Source organism: Rattus norvegicus, chromosome 10 (genome assembly GCF_021556685.1).
Source record: "Rattus norvegicus strain SHRSP/BbbUtx chromosome 10, alternate assembly SHRSP_T2T, whole genome shotgun sequence".
Lineage (NCBI taxonomy): Eukaryota > Metazoa > Chordata > Mammalia > Rodentia > Muridae > Rattus > Rattus norvegicus.
Window position 1 is genome coordinate 12907501 of NC_141543.1, and position 13602 is coordinate 12921102.

The following is a 13602-nucleotide window of genomic DNA, read 5'->3' on the forward strand; positions in this document are numbered from 1 at the left end:
CTTTCCCATCTGGGAAGCCTTATCGTTCTCCAGCTCTGTGATGGGTTCCCCCCACTCCTCCCCCGACATTCTCCAGTTGCCCGGGCTAGTTTGGGGAGCGCGGGTTACTGTCCCTAAGGGGAGACGGGTGGGTGTGGCCGCAGCGGCGATCCTTGTCTAACTTGGGTTAGTACTGCTCGCTGGGCCACCTGTTTTTGAGCGTAGGCGGCGCACCCTCCCCTGCGTTTTCCGGCGGGCTGGAGGTGCTGGGGACTCGCGGCTAGAGGAAGGCGGAGCTGTCCCCGACGGCGGGGCCTCGCCAGCTGCTTGCTGGGCGGCGGGACAGTAGCCAGGCCCGGAGAGGGGGAACCGCCCTGACCCCTCGCGGTTGGCTGCTTATAGGGAGGAGGAGCAGCTGGGCGCGCTCGCTTGGTGTTAGCTCCAGGATGGGGGCCTTAGGGCACAGCGGAAAACTTCACCCGCGCAGGCCGCCCTGTTTACAGGCCGGAAATGCAAGGTTGGGTTTTGATTTTTGTTTGAAAGCCAGGCTGTGAGCTCACAGTTTTCTGGGGTTGCAGTTTTAGGTCTGTGCAGGGTGAACTGTAGATTTCCTCCGTCTCCTTCAGGGCCTGGATTCTGAGAAGTGAAGCTGCCTCTTTGCAAGATAGGAGGACCCCCTCCCCCGCTGCCAACTGGAGTATATAAATAACCTTTTCTGCCAGAAAAGAGTGTATGCGGGGAAAAGAGGGAGCTGGCTAGACTAAGTGCCCGGAGAAATAGGGGCTTTTTTTTCTTCCCCTCCTAACCATTCTCTTACTTCTTGGTACTTTAGTCTGTTCTCCAAGCTGAAGCCAGAGAGAGAGAGTATGAAAAATAATTGGATCATTAAACCAGTAGCGGTGGGTTGTGCCTGCAGTCCCAGCACTGGGGAGGTAAAGAGATAGGATTCAGGATTGAGGTTCATTCAGCTCCATGTTAGTTCAAGCCCAGCTGCTGTAAATAATTTCCTCCTGCAACTCATTCCCAGCATCGGGGAGGCTGAAATGGAAAAATTGTCTATATAGCAAGACCCTCCCTCAAAACACCAAACCAGTAAAAATCATATATTTAAAGTCGGTCTCCAAATCTGAGTCCTATGTTCTTGTTCTTTGTCCTGTTGGCTCAAACTTTCCCACAGGGCTTTCTCTGGCTGCTTTGTGACTGTTCAGTGTGTCCCTAAGTGATTCTTAACCCTCAGATCATCCATTCCCTGCTCTGGGACAGGGGTCTCCTTGGAGTCTGGCCTCCCTCCACTATCTCCTCTTGGGTGACAACCTGGTTGCCACCATGTGCCCTGACATCACTTCCCCCACCAGGGTGATCCTGGACTGAGTTAGGATCAGAGTAAGCTGAGTTCAGCCCAGCCTAGGGTTGGGAGAATTGACTCTCTTAGTCCTGCTGAATGCAAGGGCAAGAATTTGGTTTGTGCCTCGTCGTTGGCAGCTGTGGGAGGGAAGGGTTTTTCCCATGGACCTAATGTGACCATGCACACCACGGGGCCACTATTGTTGAACCTACCTTCTGCCCGGCAGTGTGGCTAGCTGGCACTGCCTATACAGCTTTGAGCTACTGGGATTTGCGAGGTCCTTGTCAAACTGAGGCAGGGAACTGGTGGGTCTAGAAGACAATCAGGCTGGGAGGTGAGGAAAACTGGCGGAGGGTGGAGCAGTTCAGCTCGGTTTGGTGGAGAACAGAAGTCCCCTTGGCCTGCCCTGCGGGATGATGTTATTGGAAGGGACTGCTTTGGGTTTCTGTAATCTGGAGCTTCCAGCTTCCTGGCAGTTGAGGGCGGGGTTTCCCAGCTGGGCTGCTAGAGGGAGCGGGACTGTCTCCTAGTCCTGGGTTGTTTGCTCTTCTCTGTTCCATGGCCCCGCCCCTGGTATCCCCCGATACTCTCACGGAATCCACTCTTCCCAGAACAATGGAGCAGCGTGTGGCTGGCTAGCCTGGCTGCTGTGAGCCTCGGGCCTCTCTCTCTCTCTCTCTCCCCTCCCTCCCACTCACTCCACCCCCAATCCACCCACACACACCACCGCACCCTGTGCATTTCTAAGATCCCTGTGTCCGGTTTAGCTGATCAGTCTTAATCTTCCCTTGGCTGTGGGTTCTTTTCTGCCAGTCTGGCGGGGTTGGGGTTGAAGATGAACCTTGAAATCTCATGGAGCCCTGGCCCAGTGCAGTTTGTATGTGTTGGGTGAGTGTGTCTGTCCATGTGTGTTCCCCTCCCCCAGATAGCTTGCTTCTTGGGAGCCGGATAGTTTAGCAGCAGTTGTCCCTCTGGGAATCCCTTAGAAAGGCGGACTTGGGGGCTCGTGGGAGCTGTTCAGTGCTAGAGCCAGAGATCCTGGCTTCCCAGCACCAAGAAAGCAACCTCGGTCAGTCCCCAACTAACTGACCAAGCAAAGCCATGTTTACTCCACCCCCATCTGTGGAGTTGGGAGTTTACTTTTTGGACATTGGCCAGAGATTCCTGGGGGCACTAAAGTGTGAGGCGTCCCAGCTGCCGAATCTATTGTCAGTTTCTTCATGTGGCCGGGAAATGGCCAAGTGTCTGCCAGCCAGGATCCCGGTGTTTAGAACAAGCTTCAAGAGATTCTGGCCTTGTCCAAGAAGGAAGCCTCCAGCCTCCTCAAACTCTTGTTTCTCCACTCTTCATTTTCCTGCCCCTGAGAAGCTATAAACCACACTTCTTTCACTGGAGTGTAAGTGGCCTCCAGCTTGTCTAGGTTCCTCTGGTAAGCACCTGACTTCCTACCTCAAAAGATCCTTCCTTGCTGGGTGCGATGGCTCACAACACACCTGTAATTCTAGTACCAGGGAGGCTGAGGCTGGAGGATTATCATGAGTTTGAGGCCAATTTGGGTTATGCAGTGTTAAGCCAGTCTCAAAAACTGAAAAGGAGGGAGGTGTAGACATGATGGAAACTGGGAGCTTTAAGGCCAAGAGCACAGACGGTGCTGGGCCTCACAAACTGGTACAAGAAAAGCAGCACTAGATTTGGGGGTGGGCTATAGAGGGGCTGGGGAGGCCAGACTGGTGCCCAGTTGAGCTCCCAGAATCTTCCAGGGCTGCTTTAAGGCTTGTGGAAAATTCCCAGGCTATTTTCGGCTAGAGGTCCCCTTTGCCACATTTCTCCCGATAGGAGTCTGACATGCCCTCTCTGGTGGAGAGTCAGGGTGGGTGTGGCAGTCTGTCCTCCAGACTCTGGCTGTCTTGCAGAAGGGTGCATTTCTTATCCTGCTGTGTGCTGTGCCGTGTCCCCACCCACCCCCCAACCCCAAGTGAGCATTAGAAGGCCCCGGGTTTCTTGCTGGTACTTGAGGGTACTTCTGGGTTTGATGGCCACAGCTGAGGATGGGGGTCCATTGGTAGAGTGCTTGCCTAGGATTTAGGAAGCCCTACGTGGGCTATATGAGACTGTCTCAAAATAACAAAGTATAATGGAGGGGCCAGGTGTTGAGGGGAAGCCAGGCACTATTTCCTCATCCAGAGTTCATCATGCATGCAGTGACAAGCCTGTGCATACACAGCTGTGTGTACCCTGCCCCTCCCCCCATATATGTGGCCACTTGGTCATACACTCATAAGCACATCACCCCACATAATTATGTGTGTCCATGTGGTCACGTACATAAACCTGTCTCCACATACACATGCATGTGCAGATTACATAGTCACATACAGAAAAACGTGTGTGCCAAGTCTGGTAGTCATGGTATCATCTTGGGCATTTCATTTTGACAGAGTTTGTCTCAGGCAGAGGCTCACTGGGGTCTATTCCTGAGCCCCTGCAGGTAAGGGCCACAGCCCCATCTTGATCTCTCTCAGTAGAGCAACATGGAAAGTGGGTTGGCCTTTTCCAGGGCCACCCCTGGCTCTGCTGAAAGAGCAGGCAGAGGGCTGAAGTGGGAGCGGGGGCTGTTGGAGCTACAGACTGTTGTTGAGGCTGTGCCCTGGTGTGTGCAGGGCCAGAGAGGCCTCCTGGAGAGCCCTGCCCCAACCCCAGCTAGACTTTGTCCCCTTCCCGGAGCAGCTGGGGTAGGCTGGCTCTGACAAGCCCAGCTTCCTTTCAGCACAGATAGCCTCTGAAGTAGCTACTTTGGGGAGCGGAACAGCTTTGCGGGTCTCCCAGCTCCTACCCTTTCCTCAGTGGCTTCATTTCTGGGTTTCAGTTTCTTCCATGGTCCAGTTAGTGTGGGTGTGTCACTCAGCACATGCCGAGGGTCCCCAAGTCCAGGATGTTCAGGGACCCTGTGTTGCCCTCAGTCTGATGCCCTCTGAAGGCCATGGGCTGGAGCCTTTTCCCTCAGCCTGGAGCGGGGCATGAAAAGGGTTTTAGAGCAGACAGGTGGAAGGAAGGTGCAAAGAAGGGAAGAGAGAGGATGATGACAGCCATGGTGATGCAACTTGGTTCCTGGTCTAGCCCTGTCCCCTGAACCTTACTTCCTGCTCCTACCAGACTCCCACAGACTCCTCAGAGGCCTGGAACCACAAAAGGCACTCCCCAGTCTTAGGCCTTTCCACATCTTGCTGTTGCACCCAGAACAACCTCCTCCTGTGTCTGTTTTCTTTATGAGATGGTCTCTGTAGCCTAGGCTAGCCCAGACCTCACTGTCCCTAGCCCAGGCTGGTCCAGAAGATCCTTTAGTTTCAGCTTCCAAAGCGCTCACAATACAGGCAAGCACCAACACCCCTGGCTTCTTCCTTTCAAATGGCTGACTGACTCATATTCCAGGCTCATCTGGCACTCCCACTTCGTTACTTTTTATCCCTTTTGTTGGGGGGGTCCTTTTGGCAGTCTGTGACCCCACCACCTTGTTGACATTTTGATTTACATTTTTATCCTCTGGTTTCAAGCTCTGACCTGTGTCTCCTGTATGATGAATATGACTTGACATTGGACATGTTTGTTGAGTGACTCAGTGATTGCAATTTACAGCAATAATCATAGCTCGTTCTTGTGGCTTGCCCATTTACAGCAGAGTTGTATCCTCAGTGCTTGTACCTGTTACTTCATCTAATGTTATGATTTATGTGAGGCTGGAACAATTTCCATTTCTCAGATACAGAAACTGAGGCCCCGAGAGTCACCTAATGATTGCTTAGCTGGCAGGTGGGAAGATTTGAACTGCCCCTGACTGGGTTGGGGGAGGGGAAGACAGGCAGGGAGACTGTTTAGAAGGGGAAGTTCTTTCATGCTGATGTCATCTGGTCCCCATGGTCTCACCGTGCTGTCATGGGAGGATGGGTGGGGCCCACTCTCCCTCTCTGGGCCAACCTTCTTACCAGAACTCCTGGCATTGGAACATTCTAGGACTCTATGACCTGTGCTGGAGACCTGACGGCCAGGCCAGCAGCCAGGACCTCTTCAAGGTGGGGGCTTCTCTGAATTTGTGGTCCTGCCTGGCTGGGGCCACAGCCGAGAAGAGGTCAGTAGTAACCATGTCACTTTTGGAAGGCTGGCCAGTGACACCTCTCCAGCCAGGCAGAACTGAGTTCCCAGAGACGGGCAGGGCATACGGAGGACCAGCCTCAATCTTTGAGGAGAGAGGCACCCTTGCACGGCCCCCGTCCCCCAAGCCTGAGGACTCCAAGGTGGAGGGTTGGAGCCTGAAGCAAGTGGGCCTTGCTGGGCAGTGCAGGTGAAAACTCAGCCCTGGGGCCATGAAGTTACTCTAAACGGGAAGAGTCTGGCCCTGAGCTGGGGCCAGGGTCTGGAGAGCTGAGGGGGCTGAGGACGTAGCTCAGTTGGTAGAGTGCTTGCCTAGCGTGCACAGAGCCCTGGGTTCTATCCCCAGCCCCACATAGATTGAACATGGTAGTACACAGCTGTAACCCTGGCACTTGGAGATTGAGGCCTGTGTGGGCTACAGGAGACCCTGAAAACAAGCAAAGCAAAGAACATCAAACCCGTAGCTGCACTGCTTAGAAGACAGCTCCTTTATACCTGACAGGCTAATCACAGGGCCACACAAACCCCCTCAGGCCTCTCCCTGTCCCACTGGCTTCCTTGGCTCTGCTCTCCCAGCTCTGTCCCCAAGCAGATGTAAAGGGACACCCCTGGACTCGACTCTGAGCCCAGAAAGGGGAAAGGACTTGCCCAAGGACTGACCCTTGAGCCAAGGTGTTTGGTCCCGCCCTGTCCTGGGTCATTTGTGTACAATGCCCGCTACCAAATCATCCTTTTTGGATCTTTCAGGCGGTCTCGCTGTAGTCCAAGCTGCCTTGGCTCACAGCAGCCCTTTGGCCTCAGCCCATCCTGCTCCTGAGCGCTGGCATGGCCTGTGAGAGCCACTACCGCCTTTGTCTTTATCCTTGCCTCTGAGGAGTCACTGAGAGAAGTGCCCCTCATAGCAGGGAGTATGGGAGCTAGGTGTGTGTCTGCATGGAGTGCTTTTCCCCCTGGGAGCTTTAGTGATGACCCACCTGACACTGAGAACCTATTCTGGGCTGTGACCCAGAAAAGGGGGGTGGTGTTTGAACTGTGCTCTCAACACTGAAGTCCTGGCTGGGGCACGCCTCCCTCTCACAGTATTTACTGATGTCCTAAGCATGCCAAGGTCTGTTTTGGGGACACAGAGGAGCTACTGAAGGGGTTACCTGGCATATACGTGTGTGTGTGTGTGTGTGTGTGTGTGTGTGTGTGTGTGTGTACACGTGTACTTGAGCGTGTGAGACCACAGAATAACCCCAGTTGTTTGTTATTCTTCCAGGTTTATTTATTTTGAGGCAGGGTCTCTCACTCTCTGGGACCTTGGGTTCCCTCACTAGTGGACTAGGTTGCCTGGCCAACCTGCCCTAGGGAATCCACCTGCCTCTACCCTTCCCACTGCTGGGATTACAAGTGCACACCACCATCTTAGCTTAAAAAAAAAAGATTTATTATTTATATGGTGTTGCATACGTTTAATCCCACTTGGGAGGCTGAGGCAGGCAGATCTCGGAGTTTGAGGTCAGCCTGGTACACAGAGTGAATTCTAGGACAGCCAGGGCTACACAGAGAACCCCCGTCTCCAAAAACAAAACAGGAAAGTTTTCTTTTCATTCGTGTTTAACTCTGCACATACGTGATCTGTGTGGGTTTGAGCACGTGAGTGAGGTGCAAGCCAGGAGAGAGCATCAGATGCCCTGGAGCTGGAATTGCAGGTGGAGTGAAGTTCTGGGAACAGAACTCAGGTCCTCTTCAAGAGCAGTGAGCAGCTCTTAACCACTGAGCCATCCTCTCCCAGCCCCACACCATGCTTTTCTATTCTATGTGGGTTTGGGGGATCAAATGCAGGTTCTCCTGCTTGTGTGACAAGTATTTTACTGACCGGGCTATCACTCCAGCACGTGAGCTGGCATTTCCTTTCAGAGGGAGGTTGGTAGTGCCATGGGAGCCCAGTGCGGGCACATGAGCAGACACCTGAGCCAAGGTGTGACTGTAGATAAGGTGATTGTAGATAAGGCTGTGCCCTGTCTAATCCTCTGACAGGACCCTGAGAGCACCCTTCTCTCTGTAGGTCAGCCATGTCATCTGAGCCTCCCCCGCCACCGCAGCCTCCCACGCATCAGACGTCTATAGGGCTATTGGACACCCCTCGTGCCCGGGATCGCTCTCCATCCCCTCTGCGGGGCAACGTCGTCCCTAGCCCTTTGCCTACCCGCCGGACAAGGACCTTTTCAGCGTAAGTCTCAGGCTGGCCACGCGCAGTTCCCCAAACGGGGCTACTACAGGATCCAGCAGGATCTACTCCTGGGTGCCTCCTAGAAGAGGTACTAGTGAGAAAACAGGAGGGTGCCTTTAAAACTCAGGCTGCCATCCTTGCCACCCATGGGAACTGGCCCCGACTGTAGTGTTCAGTTTTTGGACTTTTAGTCAAAGAAGCCTTTTCCCACGAGGCCTTGATTGTAAAGGAAGGGGAGGGGATGAGAGACCAGACAATGACACAGTGTCAGGGTATACACTGTCAGGTGCAGAATTTAGGGCTGAGAGGTGTTGCTAACAGTTTCTGAAGGGATGCTCCCAACTCTGTTAGCTCAGCTCCCTGTTTCCAGACGGACAAACAGGCTTGAGAAAAATGTGCCATGGTTGCCCAGTCATTTCTCCTGCGTGAACGGCCCCGGGGTTGAACACAAAGCCTATGTGTGTGACTAAACGTGGTGGCCCCCAGCCAGGCCTTCCTGGGCACAGCTGGGAGAGTAGCTCCTTGGCAGTGGGTGGCTCTTGTAGGGGACTGATGGGTGTCCCTGCTGTGTTCCCTATCAGGACGGTGCGGGCTTCACAGGGCCCTGTCTACAAAGGAGTCTGTAAATGCTTCTGCCGGTCCAAGGGTCACGGCTTCATCACCCCGGCTGATGGTGGGCCTGACATCTTCCTGCACATCTCTGAGTGAGTCCACTGCTGTGTATCTGGAGATTTGGGGTGGGAGCAGAGGGGTGCCATTGTGGCCCTAAGCTACATGGGACAGTAGACTGTTAAGGTGCCGGTCAGGAGAGTGTCTATGGCGTGTACAAGGCTGGACAGAGATGACATGTCTATGCATTGGGTGGTCTTGGGTGTATGTCCACCACAGATGGTAAGAGCATGTTACCGTGTGTGATACATGAGTGTTCAGTACCTGACCTGTGTGTGTGTGGGGGGTATCCCTGGAATGGGGGGTGTTTGGCCTCCTTAGAGGAGGGGCCTGGTGAGGCTGGGGGCTGTCTGTTTCTTTTGCTCCAGGAAGGAAGCTCAGGGCTGGGCCCTTTCTCCTGCTACTTGCTCATTGAGGCTCTTCCTTCCTGTCTGAGAGCCTGCAGGAGTCTGGTGTGTGTGTGTGTGTGTGTGTGTGTGTGTGTGGTGGGGGAAGGCACAAGGGCCCCAGCAGCCCCCTCCCTATTTGGCTCCTCAGCAGCTTTTGAGTTTCCTAGGAACCCCAACTAGAACCTCTACCAGACCTCCTTCTTTGGCCCAAGCACCCAGCCCACCCTGACTTCATTTTGGCTGAAGTGGGGACTGAGTCTGAAGCTTGGGGCACACGGTGGACAACCTCCAAACAGTGACTGACACCCTGGCCACCGATCAGTGGCCAGGACAGTCTTTTCCCAGAAGCCCTCTGCAGAGATGGAAGTAGGCCTTCCCTCGCTCCTTTGCCACCCCAACATGCTTGTATAACCATACTAGGCTGGGTATGGCAGTGTGTGCGACTTAATCCCAGCACACGGAAGGCAGAGGTAAGAGGGTTGGTGAAAGGAAGTTTGAGGCCAGCCTGGTTCACACTGAATTTCAGGCCGGCCAGGGCTACAGAGTAACAAGACTTTTGTCTCAATAAAACAAAATCAATCCCCCCTACCTGACACAGCTGAGCCAGGTTCTGGATGCACTTCACATGGGTATGAGTGAGTGCATTCATGGGTATGTAAGTGTCCAGACAGCCTCTTTCCAGGAAGGACTCGAGGGATCTGCAGACACATATAGTACAATACGAAAAGTAATTAGGGAGGAAGCACGGGGTGGGGCGAGCATGTGTGATGAAGATGCTGTGAGCTGTCCCGGGTCCATTGTTGAAACTCGGCTATTGGAAGCTTCCTGGTCCACATCGGAAAGGGGGAACGTGACTGCTCTGAGATTCTCTCCTCACATGGCAGGTTCAGGGGTTGTTGTTGGCCCTGGTGCCCAGGATCATCAGGATACTGCCCTCACTGTGAAACATGATCTACTCCCCATCCCCACCCCTTTCACCCTGCTGAGCCCCTCTCTGCTCTTTATCTTGAGACAGGATTTCAACGAAGTAGCCACATCTGCCCGTACTGGTCTCCATCTTTCTGTAGGTCAACTTGCAGTCTTCCTGCCTCAGTTTCCCAAGTAGCTGGGATTACAAGCCTATGCCACCAGGCTTGGCTTACTAGACACTTTTTGGAAGGCTCACTGGGTGGAAAAATAGAGGCCAAAGACATAGTTTGTTTGTGAGGGGCAGCCCTCGGACCAAGAGCAGTGTGTAGAGGCCTCAGAGCAAAGCTGGTCTCTGGCTTTCCCAACCACAGGCTCAGTTCTGATTCGTGAACATCCAAGGCAGCTAGGATGTCTTTCAGCCCAGAGGAGCCACTGGGGCCATGGTACAAACTGGTAGAATCGAAAGGAGGCACTTGTTTCTAGACGGGCTCTTGAGTAACTGGGAAGACAGAGTCTGGCCTGGTGTCCCACTGTGGGGTCTGTGAGGCTTGTTTTCTATGTATGACTGCTGTGTGTGCGTGTGTGTGTGTGTGTGTGTGTGTGTGTGTGTGTGTGTGTGTGTGTGTGTGTATGTGTGAGAGAGAGAGAGAGATGAAGATATGTCCTCTCTTTCTCCACCTTTATTTTCTTCAAATTTTATGAGTGTTTGCCTGAATGCCTTCTAAGTGCCTCGCCCATGCCTGCTATCTGTGGAGGCCAGAAAGAGGGGGGTGGGATCCTCTGGAACAGGAATTGTAAGTGGTTTGTGAGCTGCCGTGTGGGTGCTGCGAACTGAATCCAGGTCTTCTGCAGGAGCAAACGCCATCACTCCAGTGCGATCTCCACCTTACTTGTTGAGACAGGGTCTCTCACTGAACGTGAACTGATCTGTTAGGCTAACTGGCCAGTCAGCACTGGGGATCCTCCTGACTCTGCCTCTCCAGCACTGGGCTAGTCCACTCCACCACATCCCAGGGGCTGGGGTTCCAAACTCAGGTACTCATGCTTGCAAGGCAGCCTCATCCATCTCCTCAGCCCTGATGACCGACTGCTCTTTTCTCTCCTGCAGTGTGGAAGGGGAGTATGTTCCCGTGGAAGGCGACGAGGTCACCTATAAGATGTGCTCTATCCCGCCCAAGAATGAGAAACTGCAAGCTGTAGAGGTGGTCATCACCCACCTGGCACCAGGGACGAAGCATGAGACCTGGTCCGGGCACGTCATCAGCTCCTAGGGACCTGCAAGAACCCCTTCTCCTGGGCTTGAGGGAGACTTTGGGGGAAAGAGGAGCAGGGCCACCCTGGATATAACATTCTACCACACAAGATGGGGGCCTCAAGGCGGGCATGGCCCCTTTCAAGCATTTCCTGGAGGGGGAAGGAGTTGCGGGCAGGCAAGGGGTGCTCTCAGCCACCAGTACAGCCTCCAGCCATTGCAACAAGCTCTCACTGTCTGAAAAGCATTAAAAGCATTTGAAAAGGAGAGGCAACTGCAGAGGCTGAGTGGAGAGGGTGCAGTCCCAGCCCAAAGCACCCAGGTAGGCCAAACATGCTATTTTCCCAAATGCCCCCTTCAGATCAACCCCATAACAACTATTCCTGGAACTAGAAACAGAAATCCTCTGATTTATTTGGCTTCCTGAGGGATGTCACCAACTCCATGAGACTTTCCATGACCCAATGCCCTAACTTGGGACCAGGTCAGTCCAGCCTCAGCCTGGCTGGTTGGGCGAGAGCTGCTGGCTTATGTATGTGGTTTATGTATGTGCAGAGCTTTCCAGGGGACTTTACCACTTGGTGCCTTTGCAGCAGGTGTGTCTCCACCTTCTGGGAAAGACTAACCCTTAGGAGCTCTGCCCTAGCATAGTAGCCTGGGGCTGGGCACTGACCCCCCTCCTGAGAAGGCTGGGCTTGCTCACTTGGTTCTAGGGATCAGGCAGCCTCCATGTGGCATTAAGGCTATCATTAAAGTAGTGCTGAGGGTGGCTGTGGGGGTGGGGAAGAGAGCTCTGCAGGAAGGCCCTACACAGGAGGGTGGTGCTTTACTTAAAAAGCAGAACCCAGGCTAGTGGTGCATGCCTGTAATCTCTGCACTTGGGAGGCTGAAACAACATTCTAGGCCAGCCTAGGCTACAATCAATGTCTCAGAACAAGGGCTGGGGGGACATAGCTCAGTGGTAATGAGTGCTTTATTTTAGCCCAGCTTGTGTAGGAGTCTCCATTCCAGTGCTAGTGTAAACCCCTATATATTGACACTGACTACAGGAGACAGGCAGCTTGCTTTCTGATGGCCTTGTAAGGTTAGGAGTTGAAGGAGAACTCTACCTCTGACTGGAATCAAAGGTAGATTCTTTAAGACAGGCCTAGTAAATGCCTAAGGATCTTTTTCCCCCTCTTCCCCAGTGCTTGGGGAGCCTAGAGCCCTGGATATGCCCACAGCACAGAGCTACAATGAAGCCACTGCCTGCTTTCTTTCGTGTGTGTGTGTGTGTGTGTGTGTGTGTGTTGGGTGGGGTGGGGGAAAGACAGGCTCCTGCTGTTTAGCCCAGGATAGCTGCAAACTCTTGGCACCTTTCATGCCTTGGCTTCCTGCTCCTTGGGGTCACAGGTGTGCCTTCGTTCCCTGCTGATTTCTTTTTTACTCAACCTCCCCCAGAGCCCTGTTTGCCCTGCCCGCAACACTGGAGATTTGTGATCTCCAAATGAACGATCCCTAGACTTTCTGGTGCTAGGCTTTAGTTGTGATTCGGAAATAGAATAGTTGGGTAATGGGTTTGTCAGAACAGGGATGTCAATTCTACAGTGGCCCAGTTGCCACTGAGGGTTGTATCCATCCTAAAGGTACAAAGGCTGTGGCTTTCGGACATATAGGGGTCAGTGATACAGCTTGGCTGGTAACGTGTTTAAAGAATGAGTTTGATTCCCAGAAAAAGTTAGATGTGGTGGTGTACACCTAGGTAGCCCCAGAACTCGGGAGGCAGAACCAGGTGAATGCCCAGGGTTTGCAATCTAGGCAGCCTAGCCTATTTGGTGAGTTTGAGGTCAGAGAACCTGTTTTTGTCTTTTTTAAAAAATGTGCCTAGCACCTAAGAAATGGGTGAAAACAGGTTGCTTTCTGGTTTCCACATGCATGAGAACACACAAAACATATGTGGATACACTTGTTAGGGACTTGTGTAGCTGGCTTCCCGCCACCACCCTCGTGTGACCATCTTTGTTGTTGAGCTACTGATGGATTTTTTTTCCCCCTACTTGGCCAAAGGTGGCCTTTCCCCCACACCAGGCTTGGCTTACCGCCCAGTGGCTCTCTTGTGGCCTAAGGACCAGAAGTCCAAACCCACATTTGCCATGACCCAGAAAGGCACCTTGTGACTGACAACTTTGTCACCCCACTGTTCCCAGTGATCGGTACAGCTCGGCTTTCATTCTGCTATGGCTAGACTTTGGGTGACACATGGTTGACCTGCCAGTGAGCCCTGCCCACCACTGAGCTGGCAGCCCAGTTCTGCTGGCAGGATGGCCTCTGGAATTTTCTGCCCCACAGAACCTTTTGTAAAGAGCTTTTCTTGTATGGTCAGACCACTTCAGCCTGTAGACTTATTCTGGAACTGCAGGGTGTTGGGGAAGACCCCCTCTGTTCACAGAGATAACTTATAGATGAGGAGGGACCCTAGCTCCCAGTGCTGGAGACAAAACAGGAAAGAGAATAGACACCCAGATCTAGATGTTTGAGCCCATAAGCCAACTCTTCTCTATAATAAAGTGTTTTGTACAAGATGAGGCGACTGAAGGCTGTGTGTGTCACAGATATGCCTTTATGAATGTGGAGGGCTCCAGTTCAGGGACCTGCCAAGCACATGGCACACATTCTGCACTGTGCTGCTAACCATGAGACGTTCCCTTCATTATCCAAC

The 13602-nt window shown here is 53.1% G+C and overlaps 1 protein-coding gene across 5 annotated transcripts in view; it reads left to right on the top strand.

Moving 5' to 3' along the window:
* Carhsp1 (calcium regulated heat stable protein 1) overlaps positions 1 to 13465 on the top strand; it is a 13614-nt gene extending 149 nt beyond the window's left edge. The window contains exons 1-4 of one of the 5 annotated variants that reach the window (XM_087570031.1): positions 1950 to 2212; positions 7521 to 7685; positions 8267 to 8389; positions 10761 to 11171. In XM_087570031.1, the coding sequence (XP_087426157.1) occupies positions 2160 to 2212; positions 7521 to 7685; positions 8267 to 8389; positions 10761 to 10923 (504 nt within the window). In that variant the 5' untranslated portion in view covers positions 1950 to 2159 and the 3' untranslated portion in view covers positions 10924 to 11171. 5 annotated transcript variants of the gene reach the window in all.
* The last annotated feature ends 137 nt before the right edge of the window (positions 13466 to 13602 follow it).